The sequence below is a fragment of the Cetorhinus maximus genome, chromosome 26 (genome assembly GCF_964194155.1).
Source record: "Cetorhinus maximus chromosome 26, sCetMax3.hap1.1, whole genome shotgun sequence".
Classification (NCBI taxonomy): Eukaryota; Metazoa; Chordata; class Chondrichthyes; order Lamniformes; family Cetorhinidae; genus Cetorhinus; species Cetorhinus maximus.
This window is the reverse complement of record NC_135904.1, coordinates 38,023,241-38,044,449: the sequence shown is the minus strand read 5'-3', so window position 1 is coordinate 38,044,449 and position 21,209 is coordinate 38,023,241. Positions and strand designations below refer to the sequence as shown.

Below are 21,209 nucleotides of genomic sequence, written 5' to 3'. Positions count from 1 at the left end.
AAGCGCTGAAAACACTATTCATAAGCATTGAATCTGATTCCAACATCGACATCTCAGATGGCGCACGAGTTTAATGGAACCACACCTTGTGTTAGACAATATCCTTCTCATGAGAGAAAACGTCCCCCATACTAAAGTGATTATGTTACAAAGAGAACTATCTTCAGTTGGTGAAGAAATCTTTCAGCTGATTGTACATGATTGCATTGTTAAATTAATACAAGTTAGAATATGTAATAGTGCAACTGGTGAAATGGAATGTTCATGTTATGCCTTGGAAACAAACCATTGAAATATGCCAAACTTCTCAATCACTAACAAAGGGAGAGACATAGTGGATTGATAATGACGCTGTACATTTTGTCCATTTAAGACAACCATACAGACGTGTACCACTAGAGGGTGTCGAGAAGGAAATAAGAGATTCACGTTGTCACAGCACATGCAGTTCTGATCCTGAATGTTTCTGACTGAATATCTTTACAGAAACTATTCCCAAGAACTTTACAGAGATCACAATGTGTAATTGACCCAGGCCCATTGAGTGAAATTAGGCAACACTCCAACTTCACACTGCCTGAACATTGTAATGATCTCTGTGAGTAACTCTGCTGCTCATTGGCTGCTGCCTCAGCAGGGGGCTTAATAACTTACTAAACAAAAACAGAAATACCTGGAAAAACTCAGCAGGTCTGGCAGCATCGGCGGAGAAGAGCAAAGTTGACGTTTTGAGTCCTCATGACCCTTCAACAGAACTAAGTAAAAATAGGAGAGGGGTGAAATATAAGCTGGTTTAAGGTGGGGGGGGGGGCGGTGGAGAAGGGGGTGGGGTGGTTGTTGGGACAAGCAAGCAGTGATAGGAGGAGAAAATCAAAAGATGTCACAGACAAAAGAACAAAGAGGTGTTGAAGGTGGTGATATTATCTAACAGAATGTGCTAATTAAGAATGGATAGCAGGACACTCAAGGTACAGACAGCTCTAGTGGGGGTGGGGTGAAATAAGACTAAAAGGGCGTAAAAGCTATAGATTTAAAAATAATGGAAATAGGTGGGAAAAGAAAAATCTATATAAATTATTGGAAAAAACAAAAGGGAGGGGAAGAAACAGGAAGGGGGTGGGGATGGAGGGGGGAGTTCAAGATCTAAAGTTGTTGAACTCAATATTCAGTCCGGAAGGCTGTAAAGTGCCTAGTCGGAAGATGAGGTGCTGTTCCTCCAGTTTGCGTTGAGCTTCACTGGAACAATGCAGCAAACCAAGGACAGACATGTGGGCATGAGAGCAGGGTGGAGTGTTGAAATGGCAAGCGACAGGGAGGTCTGGGTAATGCTTGCAGACAGACCGAAGGTGTTCCGCAAAGCGGTCGCCCAGTCTGCGTTTGGTCTCTCCAATGTAGAGGAAACCACAGTTTCTGGCATGGGAGAGAGCCAGTATCGAGCTTTCTGGACTCTACACTGGAGGAGGTGGAAAGGAGGAGAAATATCCTGAATCATCGGGAGAGCAGGAAGCCCTCCTGACACATGATGGAAATGCAGGGAGAACTGATGGTCATGGAGGGAGAGCAGGAGAGTAAGGACCTGGATGCAGTGCTCTAAGAAGTTTAATGACATCACTTGAGTTTTTCTCATTCTTTCATGGGATCTGTGCATCGCTGATATGGCCAGCACTTATTGCCGATTCCTATTAATCCTGGAACTGAGTGGCTTGCTGGGCCATTTCAGGGGGCAGTTAAGAGTCAACCACATTGCTGTGGGTCTGGAGTCACATGTAGGCCAGACCAGGTAAGGGCGGCAGATTTCCTTTCCTAAAGGACATTAGTGAACCAGATGGATTTTTACAACAATCATTGATAGTTTCACGGTCACTATTACTGAGACTAGCTTTATATTCCAGATTTATTAGACAAATTTAAGTTCCATCAGCTGCTATAATGGGATTCGAACCCACATTCCCAGAGCATTGCCTAGTCCACTGACGTTACAGCTATGTTACCACCTCCCCATTAGGTTACTTTAAGGTCAGTGAATGTTTCTTCAAATGCCAGGTCCTATCAACTACCCCAACAGCCTCACACACTGCTCAATGTACCACACCCCCATCACTCACCTCCCAACAATCTCCATCAATCAGTACATTATACCCAACATTATATTCTTTACAGAACCCTCATCTATTTAGCACCACTGCAAACTTCAGGCAACCTGCAGATACTGGCAGCTACTCAACCATGACAGCCACATCATCCAAACAGACTGCACGACACTCACTGGCACACGCCCATCTCTGCTGCAGAAGGTGGCGCAGAACCAGAGGCAACAGGAACTAACCGGGTGGGATAGACATATCCCAGCTCCTACGGAGGAGATTGTCTGGACATTGTGGGAAAGATCGACTGGAATCTTCCGGTCTCGCCAGCAGCAGGAAGCTCGGTGAGCAGGGGAGTTAATTTGGCGTGAGGCCAAAACTCAGTTTCCCAACGTCAGCGTGAACTGTAGGAGTTAAGTTCTCAGAACTTTCCAGATGGGGTAAAGGTGGGTCGAGCTTCCTGATGACCAATGTTGGGAAGTCCTGCTGCATACATTAACCGCCATGCATGCTGGGTAAAAGGCCAGCTCGTCAGAATTAAGATTCCCCCCAAATTTAAGTTCCTTGTCAGTGAGGAATGAGAAGTCACATTTATGACTGTATATAAGTGGGGTGCACCTGGCGAGTTTGACTCTTCTGCAGCTTTGAAGTGAGTAGCCACTGCTTGGCCTTCTTGGGGTCCACTCACAATTGTCAGCCTCTTGACTGAGATTGGGTACCGGAAGGACAAGCTGCTCAGAGGATGGACACAGGAGGTAGCATCAGTGGGGAGGAGGGGAGTGGAGGCTGGACAGGGGGGGCAGGGCTGGGGGGAAGGGAGGGAGTCTGCCTGGGGAAGGAAGACAGACTTTCCCGGGGGGGGAGGGAGGCAGGGAGGGAATGAGAAGGTGCAGGGATGTGGGATGGAGGGAAGGGCCTTGCTGGGTCTGGGGGTTTGGGTGGGGAGGGGGAATTGGCAGAGATGTTGGGAGAGAGACGGCCCTAGAGGGCAGGGTTGGTACGGTGGGGTCCTGGGCATTGAACTGAGAGTATTGGGCAGCAGAGGGAACAGTCACAGCGAGAGAGGGGGAGTGGGATGTGGTAGGGAGACAGGTCCAGGGTGATAGTTGGGTTGCTGAAAATTTCATTGTTGAGGGGGGGTCACAGAAAAGGATGAAACAGGTGGCTCAGATAGCGGGAGAGGTCGGGGTCAGGGTGGGCATGGGCACATTAATGGGTGTAGGCTCGGAAGGGAGAGAGGGCATGTGGAGGGTGATGGTTATAGGTACAAGGTTAATGAGGAGGTTCAAGGGTGACAGAGGAGGGAACGTTGGTGATATTGGGTGAGTCAAGGGCGATGGGGGGAAGTTGGTGGGTGGTAGGGGAAGGGTAGAAGGTGTGGAGTGAGTTTGGAAAGTGAACTGCTCCATTGTTGTATTCTCTACTATACAACACTGTCCCTCTGAAACTGCGATACCTCAAAGTGGGAGGAGGCTCTTTTCAGGTGGGTGGGGTTCAAGTTCAGCACAATTGGGCAACTAAAGGGTCACCCTAATCACCATGAGGCAACTGGGTGTCAAAGATGCTCAGTTGTGCTCTCCTCTCTATAGTGAAGCCCACACAACAGCAGGTTTGTTCCTGACTCATGGATCTTATAACACGAGATCCCAGCAAAGTGTGGAGCTGCCGTTCATTCTGAGCCATTTGTTATCAGCTGCAGTCAGAGGCAGGGATGAAGGGAGGGAGGGAGGTCGATGTCTCCGAGGGGCACAGCTGGTGAACAGCAACAAGTTCCCGACTCCAAACCTCCATCTCCCAGGTGAATTGCCCTGACTGACAAGGGCTCATGTGGTTAGTCTTTTTGTGCTGCCAATGCAACGGTCTCTCTATCGAGTGTCGAGGGTAATGGAGGCAAGTGGAATAGTGTCTGAGGGAGGTTTCTCTCCCATGGCCCTGGTCAAAGAGTAATGTCTCCAGGCGCAGTCATGTCTGAACGGGAGGAACATTCACCTCTGGTCCTCCAAGAAGGGGTGGGGGTGGGGATGCCACGTTAGACGGAAGCCAGGCACAGGGTTTAGCACTGGCTTGGTGGCTCTGAGGTGGAGCTAAATCTGCAAAGAATATGTTCACTAGAGTGCTCTGGACTGCACACATGTGGCCTTGAGAGCTTCCTGGCATCAGCCAGTCACATTTATCAACAGGAATTGTTTCTACTCTTTGAATGTGCAGCTGATATGTGATCACAGAAGACGGATCCTGCATGTTTGGGCTCGGTTCCCAGGGAGCTCTCACAATTCCAACATTCTGACCCACTCCCGGGAGCCAGACGTTTCTGAAGGATCTCGGCGATTGCAGGGCTGACTCCTCGGGGACAATGGATAGCTCGAGAAGACCTGGCTGATGATACCAGTTCACCGTCTACAGAGTGCTGCTGAGGAGAGGTACAGAGCCACACGTACCTCCACAAGGGCCACCATTGTCTTGACACTAGGCATCCTAAAGATGAGGTTCAGATGTTTGGAATTGTGCTGATTGAACCCCACCCACCCGAAAAGAGCCTCCTCCCATTTCGAAGTATCGCAGTTTCAGAGGGACAGTGTTGTATAATAGAGAATACAACAATGGAGCAGGTCACTTTCCAAACTCACTCCACACCTTCTACCCTCCCCTGTCACCCAGGCAGGGCTCTCCAATACTCACCTCATGGCTGAAAAAGTGGAGTAGGAGGGAGGGCTTTAGATTTCTGAGGCACTGGGTCCAGTTCTGGGGCGGGTGGGACCTGAACAGGAAGGGCAGATTACACCTTAACAGGACCGGGACCAATGTTTTTTCTTAATTTATTCATTCATGGGATGTGGGCCAGGTCAGCATTTCTTGCTCATCCCTAATTGCCCTTGTTCAGAGGGCACTAAAGAGTTACCCACATTGCTGTAGGTCGGAGTCACATGTAGGCCAGACCAGGTAAGGACGGTAGATTTCATTCCTTAAAGGACATTAGTGAACCAGATGGGTTTTTACAACAATCGGCAATGGTTTCATGGTCACCATCAGACTTCTTAATTCCAGGTATTATTTGAATTCAAATTTCACCATTTGTCATGGTGAGATTCAAATCTGGGTCCCCAGAGCTCATGGGGAGGTTTGCTAGTGCTGTTGGGGAGGGTTTAAATGAGATTGGCACGGTTTGGGAACCTGAGGGGAAACTCAGAGTGGAGAGGAGAGGGACTGGCAGTGGGAAGTAGAGAAGCATTAACTGATAAGGAGGATATATCAGAGAGTAGTAGCAGATGAAGAGATATAAAAGAAAATATTTTTAAAAATAAAAACTGTAATAAAACTCTGTCACGTGAGCAGGGGCATGTTTTTATGAAAAATTAAAGTTTTTATTTTATTCTTATTTGCTTTCGGTGACCTCATCCCACCCGTGGATGAGGTTTCCAAAAAATGCAAAGGCCATTTGGCCATTTCGCCTGCCCGCTAACCGTGAGGCTGGACAGGCAGTGAAAAATTTAATTTAATTGATAACCTAATGGCCTTAACAGGCCTTATAGTTGTCGGTGGGTGCGGTGCCGACTCTGGCGCTTGCCCACCGACCGATCTATTGCGCCACTGCGCGTTGGCGTTGGCGTCGGCATGCTCGGCTGACATCAACGCGCGTCATTTCACGCTCGAGCGGGTTGGGCGTGCGCCTGCCCACCGAGTGAAAATTTCTGCCCTTAATCTTCCTCTCCTTTGATAATTCAGCATGTTGTCCTTGGAAGGATGTGGCCCAATCCTCCGTACCTGTGGGAAGACTCGATGATGGTAATTCAGTGTCCAAATATTTCTGCTGCAATTGTTCTCGACCCTTTACAGATGAGGTGTCCTCACCCAGAACTATGTAGGTCTGTGTAAGAATGGTGTTGGATAAGAGGTTGATAAGACTCTCATCAGTCATCGAGTGGCTATGGGGCTCACATACATTGCTGGCATTTCTGCAAATACTATACAACATGTCTACTACAGCTTACCAGTGCCCTTGCTCCCTCTCAGTCAGTGGAGTCAACCCAGAAGTGGGAGGTTGATCAACTGCTTAGCAGAAGAATCATTGGTCTAGGAATCCAAAACACTGTCCTTGTTTTCACCTGCACCTCATTACAACACTTCTGAGCCCTATTGATTAGCACAGTGCTCATCATCTCAGGTCAAACAGCAGAGCTGGGCTAATCCAGTACTCATTCATTCAACCTTTATCACCTTGAAATAGGTGCACTGAAGATTCAGGAATGATCCAGCTCAGGGTACAGCTCCATCAGTAGGAAGATCTGCAGAATGACTATTATCTCCTCATTGACTAATACACTTTTCTATATCTCTAAGGCAAGGCTTGGCCCCATCAAGGCTGAATGGACCCATGCGTATAATCAATGATACCCTATACCCTTGGGAAACTACAGATGTCAAAGAATCCTAGCTTCCTCGGTGTCTGTGGCTATGGCTTTGTGCCAAGGTGTTCATTGCTGGGCATATACTTTAGCAAGAGCTCCAGCGATAAGCATCAGTGCACTGAGGAATGCTTCACTCCTGTCAAATCATCCTGGGCAGCTTGAAGCAACTCTAAAACACAAATATTCAGGGCTGTGCATGTTTTAAGAACCACAGGCAGAGCTGTACTCAGGGTGCATTGCCTAAATAGCTAATCCTTGGGGCCTGAGCTAGTCAAGGAGTTTCAGTGGCTACCTGCTCCTCGGGATCTGAGACAGCACAGGGGCTTCCTCTCAGTCTCCTGTCAGCTTATGTATTTCCCTTATTTGTACAGCATCGGATTAGCCCCTGCACCTGACTACATTCTGTCATTAGCCGGAAAGGAGGGAAAAGTGGGGAGGTCTTCCAAATTCTAGCCCCAAGACCAAGACTGTGCATGTTTCTCAGTGTAGAACTGCAGAAACTCAAACTTCAGGGCTAAATAGTAGACAGCCGCATAGCCTATTCCCTGGAATTTAAAAGGTTAAGGGGTGATTTGATCAAAGTTTTCAAGGTATTAAAGGGGATCAGATAGGTTAGATAGAGAGAAACCAGTCCCACTGGCTGGAGAATCTAGGACTGAGGGACATCGTTTAAGAATTAGAGCCAGATTGTTCAGGAATGAAATTAGGAAATGCTTCTCTCCAGGATGGTAGGAGTCTAGAACTCTTTTTCACAAATGGCAATTGATGCCAGATCAATTGTATGTTTTATATCTCAGAATGATAGATTATTGTTCCCCAAAGGTATTAAGGGATTGGTATGTAAATAGGGTTAGCTTGCAGATCAGTCACATGGAACAGCTTCTAGTGGCTAAGCAGTCTACTCCTGTTTCTATAATCATTGACCTCTATTATGTGCTCAAGCCTTTGAAGTGGGGCTTGAACCGACAAACATCTGACTCAGAGATGAAAGTATTACCCACTGAGCCATGACTAGCACTTCTGGCCGCAATTCGGATCTTCACCCAGCAACACTGGCTCCTAGGTGACACAGCACAGTGTCAATGAAAGTTTTCATACCCCCCCCCCACAAAATGACAGGTGCCCCCACCCCACCAGCTTTGCTATAAGTGCATACCCAACTGCTGTGTACTAACATCCATGAACACAAGGATTCCCAGGGCCAGTGCCCTTACTGAACAATGTGAACCCATTTTTATTCTGAGCAGCCACAAACAGGTAGCATCAAGGGCAGCAGGTTCTAGTCACATGCAAGCCCTTGATTTGGAATGGCTTCTCACTGTGTTAACAGGCTATCTCTACTGATGTGGTTTATGATGACAGCAATAGTTGCTGACAAACCAAATGTTTGCAATCATCAAAGTTAGGTGTGTGTTTTATTCATGTTGACATGAAAAGAACTTGGAGTTTTCAGATCAGATGAACCACACCATGTGCTCCTGGCCAGGTGTGTTTGAACTTGACTTGAAGCTATTTATTTGCTATTGAATGACTCTATGCTACTTTTCTCTTGTAATGAGATTGTATCATTTTTCTCTTTTTCAGTAATAGAACCATGGCTAACACAAAAGGGTTTATCCAATCCTCAGATGCTTCATTGTCTGTCATTCCTTTAATTTTGGAAGGGCCTTTGTTTCATGAAAAAGTATCCCAGCAGCAACCTGCCTTTATCTGGTGGAAATTAATTGAAATTGACATCTTGTGCTGTGATGTGGGATAATTGTGTTATTCGATTAACCCTAATAGTTTCTTCTGCACTTGATGCTGTCTGATTGTGGAACTCATAAAAGAGTGAGACCTTCAAATGGATTACACCCAGATGGCATCTCATTAAAAACTAGATACCGTATCTGAACGATTATAGTCCTGGATCAGCAACTCTGAGGTCACAAGTTCAATTCCACCCTGATAGTTATGAAATCAAATTAAATAAATCTGATAATTTGTGAGATAATACCGGAAAATTAAAGGTAATTGTAAAAATCTGATTTGTTCACTTATATCCTTCAGAGAAAGGAGCATGCTGGCCTAACTCAGTCTGGCCTATACGTGACTCCAATCTGCACTGCATGGTTGACTCTTAATGGCCTAGTAAGCTATAAAGTTTATTAAAGAGATGATTGTGCATACTTATTGAAATGCCCCAGGCTTATTAACTTAAGAACAAGGCAATCTCTAGGACCAGCAAAATCCTTTGCATTGACATCATGATTGAGACAGCTGTTCTTACAATTGGTCAAGCAACAACATGATATATCTATCAAGCAACATCCAAAATCCCTCCATCAGCATCCCTGGGTATTTCCATTTCCACTTGTGGAACAGACCACCAGAAGTGGGGGTATCATGATTTACCGTCAGCTGAGGATAGCCATTGGAGTCCTCCAGACCCCATGAAGCCTCATGGCTTCAGGTCAAAGAAGGTCAAGGAAGCTGTCTGCTGATCACCACCTACTGCCTCCCCACCTCAACTGATGAATCATTACTCCTTTTTATCGACTATTATTTGAAGGAATCTCTGAGGGAAACTTAAGCATGAATGTATTCTGAAAAGGAAAGGAATGTATTCAGGAAAAGCACATTTGAAGAATCCACAGTAAGAATAATTAACTGGGGGAAAGCTAAATTCAACAGGGTAAGAATCAACCTGGGCTGAATAAATTGGAGTCAAAGTTGGCCAGAAAAATGGTAGCTGAACAATGGGCTATCTTCAAAGAAGAGATGACTCGGGCACAGTCAAGGTATATTCTCTCGAAAGGGAAAAGTAGGGTGACAAATCCAGAGCTCCCTGGGTGAAAAAAGAGACAGAAATGAAGATTTCACCAAGGAAGTAGATGCTACCCAGGCCAGGGTGAAAAAGGTGGTAATTCACACACTAGAAGGGTTTAGAATTGATAAGGAAGAGGTATTGGATAGTCTCTCTGTACTTAAAGTGGATAAGGCACCAGGACTGCATGAGGCACTGAGGGAAGTAAGAGTGGAAATTGGAGAGGCACTGGCCATTTTCAGCCTTCCTTAGACTCAGGGGTGGTCCCAGAGGACTGGAGATTTGCAAATGTTACACCCTCATTCAGAAAAGGGTGTAAGGATAAGCTAAGCAACTACAGGCCAGACAGTTTAACCTGGGAAGTGGGGAGATGTTTTACTTTGGGGTCGCTTTGCTCACAAGCCAGTTGCACACTTATCTATTAGCAAGTAAGTCGATTACAATGTACTGCAGACTCACAGACCTATATGAAATGAAGCACATACTATTTATTTACACAGACAACAGAGCACTAACATGATGTGTGCTTCTCCAACCAGACCCTACTCTATACTAACATTAACATGGTAGCCCGCGCTACACAGCTATTGGGTTTTACAGTTACGTGGTCAATCTGCTCACAGTCTCTTAAAGGTCTATTACACCTCAGATTGCCACATCCCTCCCCCTTTACTTGAAAAGTACATTTTACAATATAATAACCATTTAAGTAAATAAACTATTTACAAATTCAATCTCTCTGGAGGCTTTTTCAAATGTGTTGACCGTTGTAGTTCTACAACTTCGGATGGTTTATCTGAGGCCTCTCTCTCAGGAGTTATCTGTCCACTTGATTCCCCAGTAGGGACCTGCAAATTTGCCTCTTCAACTCTTTCAGGCTCAGCGGGCTGTACAGATACTTCCAAAGCAAAAGGAGTTCCTTCTACCAATGGTGTAGACTCCAACAGGACCTTTTCGCGTGGATCTGTTTCCCTTTTCCTGAGGTTACTACATGTCTCCTGATTATCCAACCTTCAGCCGATATATGGTAAGACAGGGGTCCTGTCAGAGCACTGACTTCACCTGATAGCCATTTGGGTCCATCTCCAAACTACTTCGCGAAAATGGCTTCCCCTACAGTGAAGTTTCTTTCACAACTGGTAATCATGTTCTTTTTTCTGGGCCTCCTGACTTCTCTCTACCCTCTCCCCTAAATTTGGCCTTATGATGCTTAACCGTGTCCTGAGACGTCTCTTCATTAATAACTCTGCGGAGGCAATAACAGTGGTCGTACGTGGCGTAGTCCTATAGCTGAGCAGGAAGCGGGATAACTTCATTGCTATAGAATCCCCCTCTAGTTTTTTCATTCCGACCTTGAATGTCTGGGCTGCCCTCTCAGCCAACCCATTGGGTGCAGGGCGGTGTGGAGAGGTCTTGACATGTGTTATGCCATTGAGTCTCGCAAATCTTTGGAATTCCCTGCTAGTGAATGGTGTTCCATTGCCAGACGCTATTACCCCTGGTAAATCATGTATCGCAAAACTCTGATGCAATCTGTCTATGGTGGTGGCGGATGTGGGCGATCTCACCTCATAAACATCCATCCATCTGGAGTGAGAGTCTATAAGTACAAGGAACATTGTGCCCAAAAGAGGCCCCACGTGGTCAATGTGGAGGGGGACCCATGGCCTTCCTGGCCATTCCCAGGGATGCAGTGGAGCAGAAGGAGGCAATTTCTGTACCTGTTGGCACTGCCTGCAGCTCTTGACCATGTTTCCGATTTCAGTGTCTATCTCCAGCCACCATAAGTAGGTGCGCACCAACATTTTCATCCTGGAAATGCCAGGGTGAGCGCTATGCAATTCTATCAATAATGGTTATCTTCCGCTGGGAGGCACAATGACTCTCACTCCCCACAGCAAGATGCCATCCTGGCAGGTGAGCTCATATCTCCTATTAAAATAGGGCTTCATTTCGCCAGACTGTGGCTCGTTAGACCATCCCTGCAAGACTTGTTCCCTGATGTGAGACAAAACTGGGTCGTGGTCTGTTCATTCTCTGATCTGTTTGGCATTCACTAGCGATGAATCCAGAAAGTTTAATAACAAAACTAGTTCCTGAGGGATGGGGATATTCACATTGCCGTCCTTTAGAGGTAATCGACTCAGTGTGTCAGCATTGGCAATCTGGCTTCCCAGCCGGTGGATAAAAGTATATTCATAAGCAGCTAGAATCAGTACCCACCTTTGGGTGTGTGCTGAGGTGATTGGGGGTATTGCCTTGTCTTCCCTGAACAAGCCTAGTAGTGGCTTGTGGTTGGATACGATGGTTAAGTGGCAACCATGGATGTATTGGTCGAATTCCTTAATGCCAATTACAATGGATAAGCCTCTCTCTATTTGTAAGTATCTTCGTTCTGCCACACTGAGTGTTCTTGAGACGTAGCCAATCGGAGCCATCTACCATCTGGTGAGAGAATACTACCCCTGCTCCGATAGGGGATGCATCGCAGGTTAAAATCAATTCTTTCTTAGGGTCAAAATGTACCAACGGGGCAGATGAATGTAGTAACTGCTTTACTGCTGTGAAAGCCTGTTGTTGTGAGGCTGTCCAAGTCCACCTGTGGTTTTTCTTGAATAACCTGTATAATGGAGCCAGTACTGTCGACACATTTGAGAGAAAACGACTATAGTCGTTAACCATTCCCAAGGACAGGACACAGAGAGGAATAGCTAATGAATGTGTTTCATACTGGAGGAAGGTTTGTAGTGGAGTTTCCCAGGGGTCAGTGTTGGGACCATTGTTTTTCCTGATGTATATTAATGACCTTGGTGTACAGGGCACAATTTCAAAGTTTGTGAATGATGTAAAATTTGGAAGCATTGTGAACTGTGAGGAGGACAGTGTAGAACTTCAAAAGGACAGAGACAAGTTGGTGGAGTGGGCGGACAGGTGACAGATGAAGTTCGATACAGAGAGATGTGTAGTGATTGATTTTGGTGGGAAGAACATGGAGACACAATATAAAATAAAGGGTACAATCCTAAAGGGGATGCAGGAGCAGGGGGACCTGGGTGCATATGTGCATAATCCATTGAAAGTGGCAGGACAGGTTGAGAGGGTAGTTAATAAAGCATACAGTATCCAGGGCTTTATTATTAGGAACTTAGAGTACAAGAGCAAAGAGGTTATGTTGAACTTGTTGAAGCCACTAGTTTGGCCTCAGCTGGATTGTTGCTTCCAGGTCTGGGGGCTGCACTTTAGGAAGGATGTGAAGGCATTGGAGGGAGTGCAGAAAAGATTCACAAAAATGGTTCCAGGGATAAGGAACTTCAGTTATGAAGATAGATTGGAGAAGCTGGGACTGTTTTCCTTAGAGAAAAGAAGGCTAAGAGGAGATTGGATAGAGATATTCAAAATCATGAGGGGTCTGGACAAAGTAGATAGGGAGAAACTGTTCCCACCCATGAAAGGATCAAGAGCGATTTAAAGTAATTGGTAAAAGAGACAAAATTGATGTGAGGAAAGTCTTTTTCACGCAGTGAGTGGTTAAGTTCTGGAATGCACTGCCTGAGTGCAGTGGAGGCGAGTTCAATCGAGGCATCCAAAAGGGAATTAGACTGTTATTTGAAAAGGAAGAATGTGCAGGGTTAGAGGGAGGAGGTGGGGGAATGGCGCTGAGTGAGTTGCTGATTTGGAGAGCTGGTGCAGCCACTATGGGCTGAATGGCCTCTTTCTGCACTGTAACATTCTGTGATTCTGTGCGGCTCCCGACCTGGGTAAGTGAAAAGGAATCCGACTGGGATTAGCCCTCCTTCAAAGTTCTGGCTTATTCTCTCCTTCATAAGGTCAGGAGTGGAGCTGAAGACTGTGTAATCAGCACATTCAGGAATCCTCCGCTAATGGAGTAACTGATGTTAACCCACTGCAGAACCTGAAGAGCACCCAGGCCTCAGCTGATAATTATTTATTTATTCTTATTTAGTATTCTGTATGCTCAGTTTCCACATGTTCAGTTTCTACCTCACTATCATCTCTCTTAACACTTCTACTCTCTGTACATTGTCAGACATCTTATCCATCCAGTACTGGAAGAGGAGAAATTTCCTGCAAGTGATGATCAAAGCCATTGTCTTCTGTTGTCACCATTAACTCTGTTCCCTAGCGACTGACTCCATCCCTCTCCCTGACAACTGTCAGAGACTGAACCAGACTGTGTGTAACCTTGGTGTCACATTTGACACAATGCAATAACTATGACAGACTATTTTCACCTCCATTACATCACCAGACTCCATCCCTGCCTCAGCTTATCTACTGCTGAAACCCTCGACTGTCCCGAAACACTCCTGGCCGGTCTCCCACATTATATTCTCTGTAAACCTGAGGTCATCCAAACCTCTGCTGCTGGTGTCTTAACCGATTCCCCTATCACCCCTGTGCTCACTGGCCAACATTAGCTCCTGATAAAGCAACGCTAATTTTAAAATTCTCATCCTTGTTTTCAAATCCCTCCAAGTCCCCATCCCTTCCTAACTCTCTGATCTACTTCTGCCCCACAATCCTCCAAGATCATGGAATTCCGGCCTCTTGAGCATCCCTGATTTTAATCACTTCACGATCGCTGGCTCTGCCCTCAGCTGCCTGGGCTCTTAGCTCTGGAATTCTCTCACTAGGCCTCTTGGCCTCTCTACCTCTCTTTCCTACTTTAAGATGCTCCTTAAAAATGACCTCTTTGGCCAAACCATTTGACCGAGGTCATTTTCATAAGTATCACACATGGGCATGGCACCACAGTTTATTTGCTAACATTCTGGTGAAGCACCTTGCCTTCTTTTATCATATTAGCTCTATATAAATTGCTTTAGCACTATATAAGTATAAATTATAAATTATAAATTAATATAAAGCACTATATATATATATATATATATATATATATAGATAAATACAAGTTGTTGTTGGTGTTGTTATTGACCTCCTGAACCCACACAGCCACAAGGCTCCAGGCAGGTGTGCAATAGAAAACTCGCCTGGAAGGGTGCAACTGTAACAATGCTCAAGAAACCCGATACCACCCAGGATAGCAAGGTTTACTCAATCAAAGCCAGTGTTCTCAGTATCCAGCCCCTTCACCTCCAGCCCACTCTGCCTGTACAATTTGCAGGTTGCCCTGCAATAACTCACAGTCGCAAGGTTACTTTAACTGCACCTCCCTCCCCTGCAAACTCTTAAACCAAAAAGAATAAGAGCTGCAAATCCGTGGGAACACCATCACCTTCAACTCACACAGCATCCTGATCTGGACATTTATCATCGTTTCTTCATCATCACTATGTCAATACCCCGGGAACCCAACTTAACAGCACATTCACCAAATGGAACATTATGGTTCAAAATGAAAGCCCACCACCTTATCAAGGACAAGTAATCACAAAATATCCTCACCCACATTCTGTGAATGAGTAAAAAAACTCTAACTTGATATGATTCGCCAATCATTGGGACATATGGCCTACATACCTAGCATCACAATGGCACTAAAATTCATATCAAACAGCATGACCATTTGCAAAAGGCAAGGTACTGACCATACCCAACCAACCCGTGTGCGAAGAATTACACTGAAAACCAATTTAAGATTATCAGTCTGACTCACAGTGCGGCTCAATTACACATGCTAGAAGCTACATATATTCACACACAGGGCCCCGTCCTTTGTAAACAGAAGGAGCATGTCCACGCATTACATCTTTTCCAAATAAACAAAAGCTTAGGGGTCAGCCATTCTCTCCTTCATTGCCCATGGCAATGCCTTGACTAGTTAGAATTGACCCGCCAGGACTGAATTTGAAAAAAAAGCTTGGCAGTTAACTGTTCACTGCAGCATTCTCCGTGGCAATGCTGCTATCACTCAGAGTCCACTTGCCAACCAATCATCACTCTCTTCTCATGCAGTATAAGTTGTTGTTCCTTTTACTGCTGGTTTATCCTGCATCTGTCCTGATGAGCGTAAGATGAAAATCTTTGACAGCATGTCTCTTTTGTCAGCAATCCTCAAGTTCCGGATTACCACGTGACTATATCACAATGTAGTTCATTTTTTCCTGGCTCTGATATTGTGGGGTGCGGGGATAGTGAGGGGAGCTATTCATATTTATCCCTGTAACGCAATGGTGTAATATTATACCCAAAGGTTTAGGCACAGCACAGCCCAAAGCCACCCGATGTTGGCAATCATTGTGATGACTGGAGTTTGACAGAAGTTGTCTTAGCGAACTGTTTTTGAAATTTTTAAAGTGGTTCCAGTCTCATTGCATCCAAATTGTTTTGGAATCCAGTCTCAACCCCCAGGGAAAGATTAAGCAGCTGGAATGCCCTTGCAAATAGGAACCCTGGTTCTGCCCAATAATGGAAGAGAAGAGACAGAGGGAGGACACTCTGAGCATGAGGTTCCAGGGCAGGTGAGAGCAGCCCACTCATTCACTCTTAACCTTTTAGATGCACTGTGTTTCCCCTCTTTTATGCCAGCCCTTATGTTCCAGCGTAGGCAGGTTAACTCCACAGGAAATTTGCAGACAGGTTTGGGTAAGCGAATCTGATACAGAATCTGGCATTAATTCCAGGATTGTCTGCATGCCAACCTTATAGACTATTCGTCATCTGACAGATGAGGTGCATTATTTAACCATATTGGATGGGTCCTTAATGTCATTTTCTGATATTTATTTACAAATACAACATTTTTATACTGTCCAAGAAGCAGTGTTTGAATTCTTCAAGATATCACAGTACCACTAAATACAATATTGTTGTAGTAATAATTACTAATTAATGCTAATAATTATTGCATCATAGTTTCTGTGCACATTATTCAATGTCAGGAGTATTGCCCTAAGACATAAAACAAGTCATAATTCCTGTCTAACATCCTTTATGGAATAATTGATAAAAGTGCAGGTTCACTGAAAACTGGCTGATTTGAAAAGTACAGCATTTAATCATTGTTAAAGTACTGGGACTGAAAGCCAGCCTAGGATCCATTTTTGAAGTTTAATTTCCTTATCTATCATTCTATGATTTGTGGTTTAAGTGTGTATATTTTACTTTATCTGATCTCACTTACAGCCAGAATGTGCCGGTCCCGCTCAATGAGGTCAGCCCATTTACATAAGAGCCTTCCTCTGGCCGATGTGTCCAGATTTCTCCATGGGGAGCCTTGCTGGAATGCTACTCTTGCAGCCTCCACTGCTTTATCCACATCAGCCTGGTAAACAAAGAGCAGAAACAGGAGGTTAATGTGGTGTCATTACAGCAATGACACTATATGAAAACAAAATATACACCTGGACAGCAGAGCCTGATGCAGCTTTGGGTTTCTGGAGTGAGGCCAGGCAAAGGGCTCGAATGACGCTTTACAGGGGCAGACTGCTGACTCCATCTGCATATGGTGTACACAGATTACAACCTAATTAGACACTGGCTCAGTTTGGGCACCTGGGGATCATTTGCTTCAAGTTTAAGACAACTCAGCACAAAGTATGTGTTGAAAGTTTTATGTTTTAGGTTATCCAGTTCACTGTGTCCGGTGAGTGTGAGATGCATCCTTGATATTAACACGTTAGTTGGTGCTTGAAATAGGCAGAGAGACCGATTAACTGAACAAAGACTGGAGGCTTATTGGAACTAAGAACGGAGCACTAACACCATGTGTGTTTGTTCAATCACCTCCAGCTCTAGACTTACAGCCACCCAAATAGCCCCTGCTGTAGAGCGATTGGTCGATACAGGCACGTGATCAGTTAACTACATTCTCTTAAAGGTACGTCGTACTCCACTTTAACACATCCCTCCCCCTTTACTTGAAAGTACATTTGACAAGATTCACAACATCCCAGTTATTTACATGAATAACTATTTACAAGTCTCTCAGGAGGCTTCCTCGGACGTGTCGAGCGTTATAGCTCAAAGACCTTGGCTGATTTTTCCGTGACCCCCTCCTCAGGGGTTACTGTCCAGCAGGTTCTTCGTAGAAGTGGGAAGTTTGTGTCTTCGACCCTCTCGGGTCCAACAGGCCCCACCGGTACTTCCAAATCGTCTGTCATTTGTTCCACATGCAGTGCAAACTCAAATGCAAATGATGACGGCATTCCTTCTTGTGGGACTGTCTCTCTTCTCTGGAGTTGAAACATGTGCTATCTGATTATTCAGCCATTTACCGATACATTAGAGGAGACAAGTCCTGTCACTCACTTCGTCCAATAGCCAATTGGGTCCATCTCCAAAGTTCTTTGTGAGAATTCTGTCTCCCACCATGAAATTTCTTTCATGATTATGGCCATCATGTCTGACCTTCTGGGCCTCTTGGCTTCTCTCCACCCTCCCCACTAAATTCAGCCTGATGAGAGTGAGACGGGTGCGGATACATCTCTTCATTAGTAATTCAGCGGGGGTTATACCGGTGGTCGTGTGGTATGTGAGCAGGGACCATGACAATCTGGTGCTGATGGAATCCCCGTCCAGCTTTTGCATCCTGGATTTAAAAGTTTGGATCGCTCGCTCAGCCAAACTATTAGAGGTGGGAGGGAGGCGGGGTGGTAAGGAAAGGTTTTGATATGTTATTCCATTGATGCCGTAAACCTGTGGAACTCCCCGCTGGGTAATGCAGTCCCGCTATCTGACACAAGCACCTCCGGTAACCCGTGCACTGCAAAACTCTGTCACAAACAGTCTATGGTGGCAGCAGACGTGGGTGACCAGACTTCGTAGACATCCATCCACTTGGAGTGGGCACCTATTAGTTAAAGGAACATTGTGCCCAAGAAGGGCCCCATGTGGTCGATGTGGAGGTGCACCTGTGGCCTCCCAGGCGGTTCCCAGCGGTGCAATGGGGCTAAAGGGGAGGGGAGGAGACAGTGGTTGGCTTTGTACCTGCTGGCTTTGAAGACAACTTTTAACTAGGCTTTCATTGTCCCCGTCCACCCTTGGCCTTCACAAGTAGCTGCGTGTGAGCATCTTCATCCTACTAATGCCAGGGTGAGCGCTATGTAATTCAGTCAGTAATGGCCTTTGCCCTCTTGGGGGATGATGACCCTTGCTCCCCAGAGCAATATGCCATCCTGGCAGGTGAGTCCTATCTGCAATTGAAATAAGGCTTCGTGTCATCAGACTTTGGCTCTCCTGACCACCCATTCAAGACCTGCTCCTGGACGTGAGATAAAAGTAGATCTCAGCTTGTCCACTCTCAGGTTTGTTTGGCCTGGACAGGGGAGGAATCCAAAAAATTTAGTACGAAGACAAGTTCCTGGGGAATTGGAACCTTCACATTATTTTCTGGCAGGGGGAGGGGGCTCAGCGCATCAGCATGTGTGATCTGCCTTCCCGATCGGTGAATAAAAGTGTATTCGTACGCAGCCAATATCAGCCAATACCTCTGGATGGGAGCAAATGTGATGGGCGGGTGGGGGGGTATCACCTTATCCTCTCCAAATAATCCCAGCAGAGGCTTGTGGTCAGATATAATGTGAAAATGGCGACCATGGAGGTATTGGTGGAATTTCCAAACACCAGACACAACAAACAAGCCTCCTTCTCAATTTGAGAATATCATCGCTCTGCAGCACTGAGTGCGCAAGATGTATAACCACTGGGTCGTTCGGAGCCATCCACCATCTGATGTGGAAGTACAGCCCCTATTCCATAAGGGGATGTGTTGCAAGTTAAAACCAATTCTTTCTTTGGGTCGAAGTGGACCATAGAGTTATAGAGTTATAGAGTTATAGAGGCCTACAGCACAGAAAAAGGCCCTTCGGCCCATCAAGTCTGCGCCGGTCAAACAAGTACCTAACTATTCTAATCCCATTTTCCAGCACTAGGCCCATAGCCTTGTATGCCATGGCACCGCAGGTGCACATCCAAATAATACTTAAATGTTATGAGGGTATCTGCCTCTACCACCCTCTCAGGCAGTGAGTTCCAGATTCCCACCACCCTCTGGGTGAAACAATTCTTCCTCACATTCCCTCTAAATCTCCTGCCCCTTACCTTAAACCTATGCCCCCTGGTTATTGATCCCTCTACCAAGAGGAAAAGTTCCTTCCTGTCTACCCTATCCATGCCTCTCATAATTTTATATACGTCAATCATGTCCCCCCTCAATCTCCCCTGCTCCAGGGAAAATAACCCCAGTTTATCCAATCTCTCCTCGTAACTAAAACTCTCCAGACCAGGCAACATCCTGGTAAATCTCCTCTGCACTCTCTCTAGTGCAATCACATCCTTCCTATAATGTGGATTCCAGAACTGTACACAATACTCTAGCTGTGGCCTAACCAGCGTTTTAAACAGTTCCAGCATAACCTCCCTGCTCTTATATTCTAAGCCTTGGCTAATAAAGGCAAGTATCCCAGATGCCTTCTTAACCACCTTATCTACCTGTCCTGCTACCTTGAGGGACCAGTGGACATGCACACTAAAGTCCCTCTGATCCTCGGTACTTCCCAGGGTCCTACCATTCATCGTGTATTCCCATGTCTTGTTTGTCCTGTCCAAGTGCATCAACTCACACTTATCCAGATTAAATTCCATTTGCCACTGATCAGCCTATCTGACCACCCTGTATATATCCTCCTGTAATCTCAGGCTATCCTCCTCACTATTTACCACCCCACCAATTTTCCTGTCATCCATGAACTTACTGATCAACCCTCCTACATTCAACTCTAAATCATTTATATATACCAAACAGCAAGGGACCCAACACCGATCCCTGTGGAACCCCACTGGACACAGGCATCGAGTCACAAAAACATCCCTCGACCATCACCCTCTGCTTCCTGCCACTCAGCCAATTCTGGATTCAATTTGCCAAATTGCCTTGGATCCCATGGGCTCTTACCTTCGTTATCAGTCTCCATGTGGGACCTTATCAAAAGCCTTGCTGAAGTCTAAGTAGACTACGTCAAATGCATTGCCCTCATCTACACACCTGGTCACCTCTTCGAAAAATTCAATCAAATTGGTCAGATACAACCTCCCCTTAACAAAACCATGCTGACTGTCCTTGATTAATCCCTGCCTCTCCAAGTGTAGGTTAATTCTGTCCCTCAGCATTACTTCCAATAGTTTTCCCACCACTGAGGTTAGACTGACTGGCCTGTAGTTCCCTGGTTTATCCCTTCCTCCCTTCTTGAATAACGGTACCACATTGGCTGTCCTCCAGTCCTCTGGCACCTCTCCTGTGGCCAGAGAGGTTTTGAAAATTATTACCAGCGACCCTATCTCCTCCCTTGCCTCACTCAACAGCCTGGGATACATTTTATCCAGACCTGGAGATTTATCTACTTTTAAGCCTGCCAGACCACTTAGAACCTCCTCCCTTTCTATGCTAATTTCTTTAATTATATCTTTGTCCGTCTGCCTGATTTCCATACCCACTTTCATCCCTCTTACTTGTGAACACCGACACAAAGTATTCATTTAGAACCCTGCCCACATCTTCCGGCTCCACATACAAATTACCATAATGGTCCTTAATGGGCCCTACTCTTTCCCTAGTTATCCTCTTACTCTTAATGTACTTGTAAAATAACTTTGGATTTTCCCTTATTTTACCTGCCAATGTTTTTTCATGCCCCCTTTTTACTCTCCTAATTTCCTTTTTAAGTTGCCCCCTACACATTCTATACTCCTCAAGGGCTTCCGCTGTTTTGAGCCCTTGGTATCTGCCATAAGCCTCTCTTTTTCTCTTTATCCAATCCTGTATATCCCCGACATCCAGGGTTCCCTGGATTTGTTGGTCCCACCCTTTGTCTTTACTGGAATATGTTGGCCCTGTACTCTCCCTGTTTCCTTCTTGAATGAGTCCCACTGCTCTGACGCAGATTTACCTAAAAGTAGCTGCTCCCGGCCCACTCTGGCCAAACCATATCTGAT

At 45.6% G+C, this 21,209-nt stretch overlaps 1 protein-coding gene across 1 annotated transcript in view; it reads right to left on the bottom strand.

Moving 5' to 3' along the window:
- Nucleotides 1-21,209, bottom strand: part of aldh1a3 (aldehyde dehydrogenase 1 family, member A3) — a 164,087-nt gene that overhangs the window by 84,682 nt on the left and 58,196 nt on the right. The window contains exon 3 of the mRNA XM_078530494.1: nt 16,402-16,542. Coding sequence (XP_078386620.1) covers nt 16,402-16,542 — 141 coding nt within the window. The remainder of the gene's footprint in view (nt 1-16,401; nt 16,543-21,209) is intronic.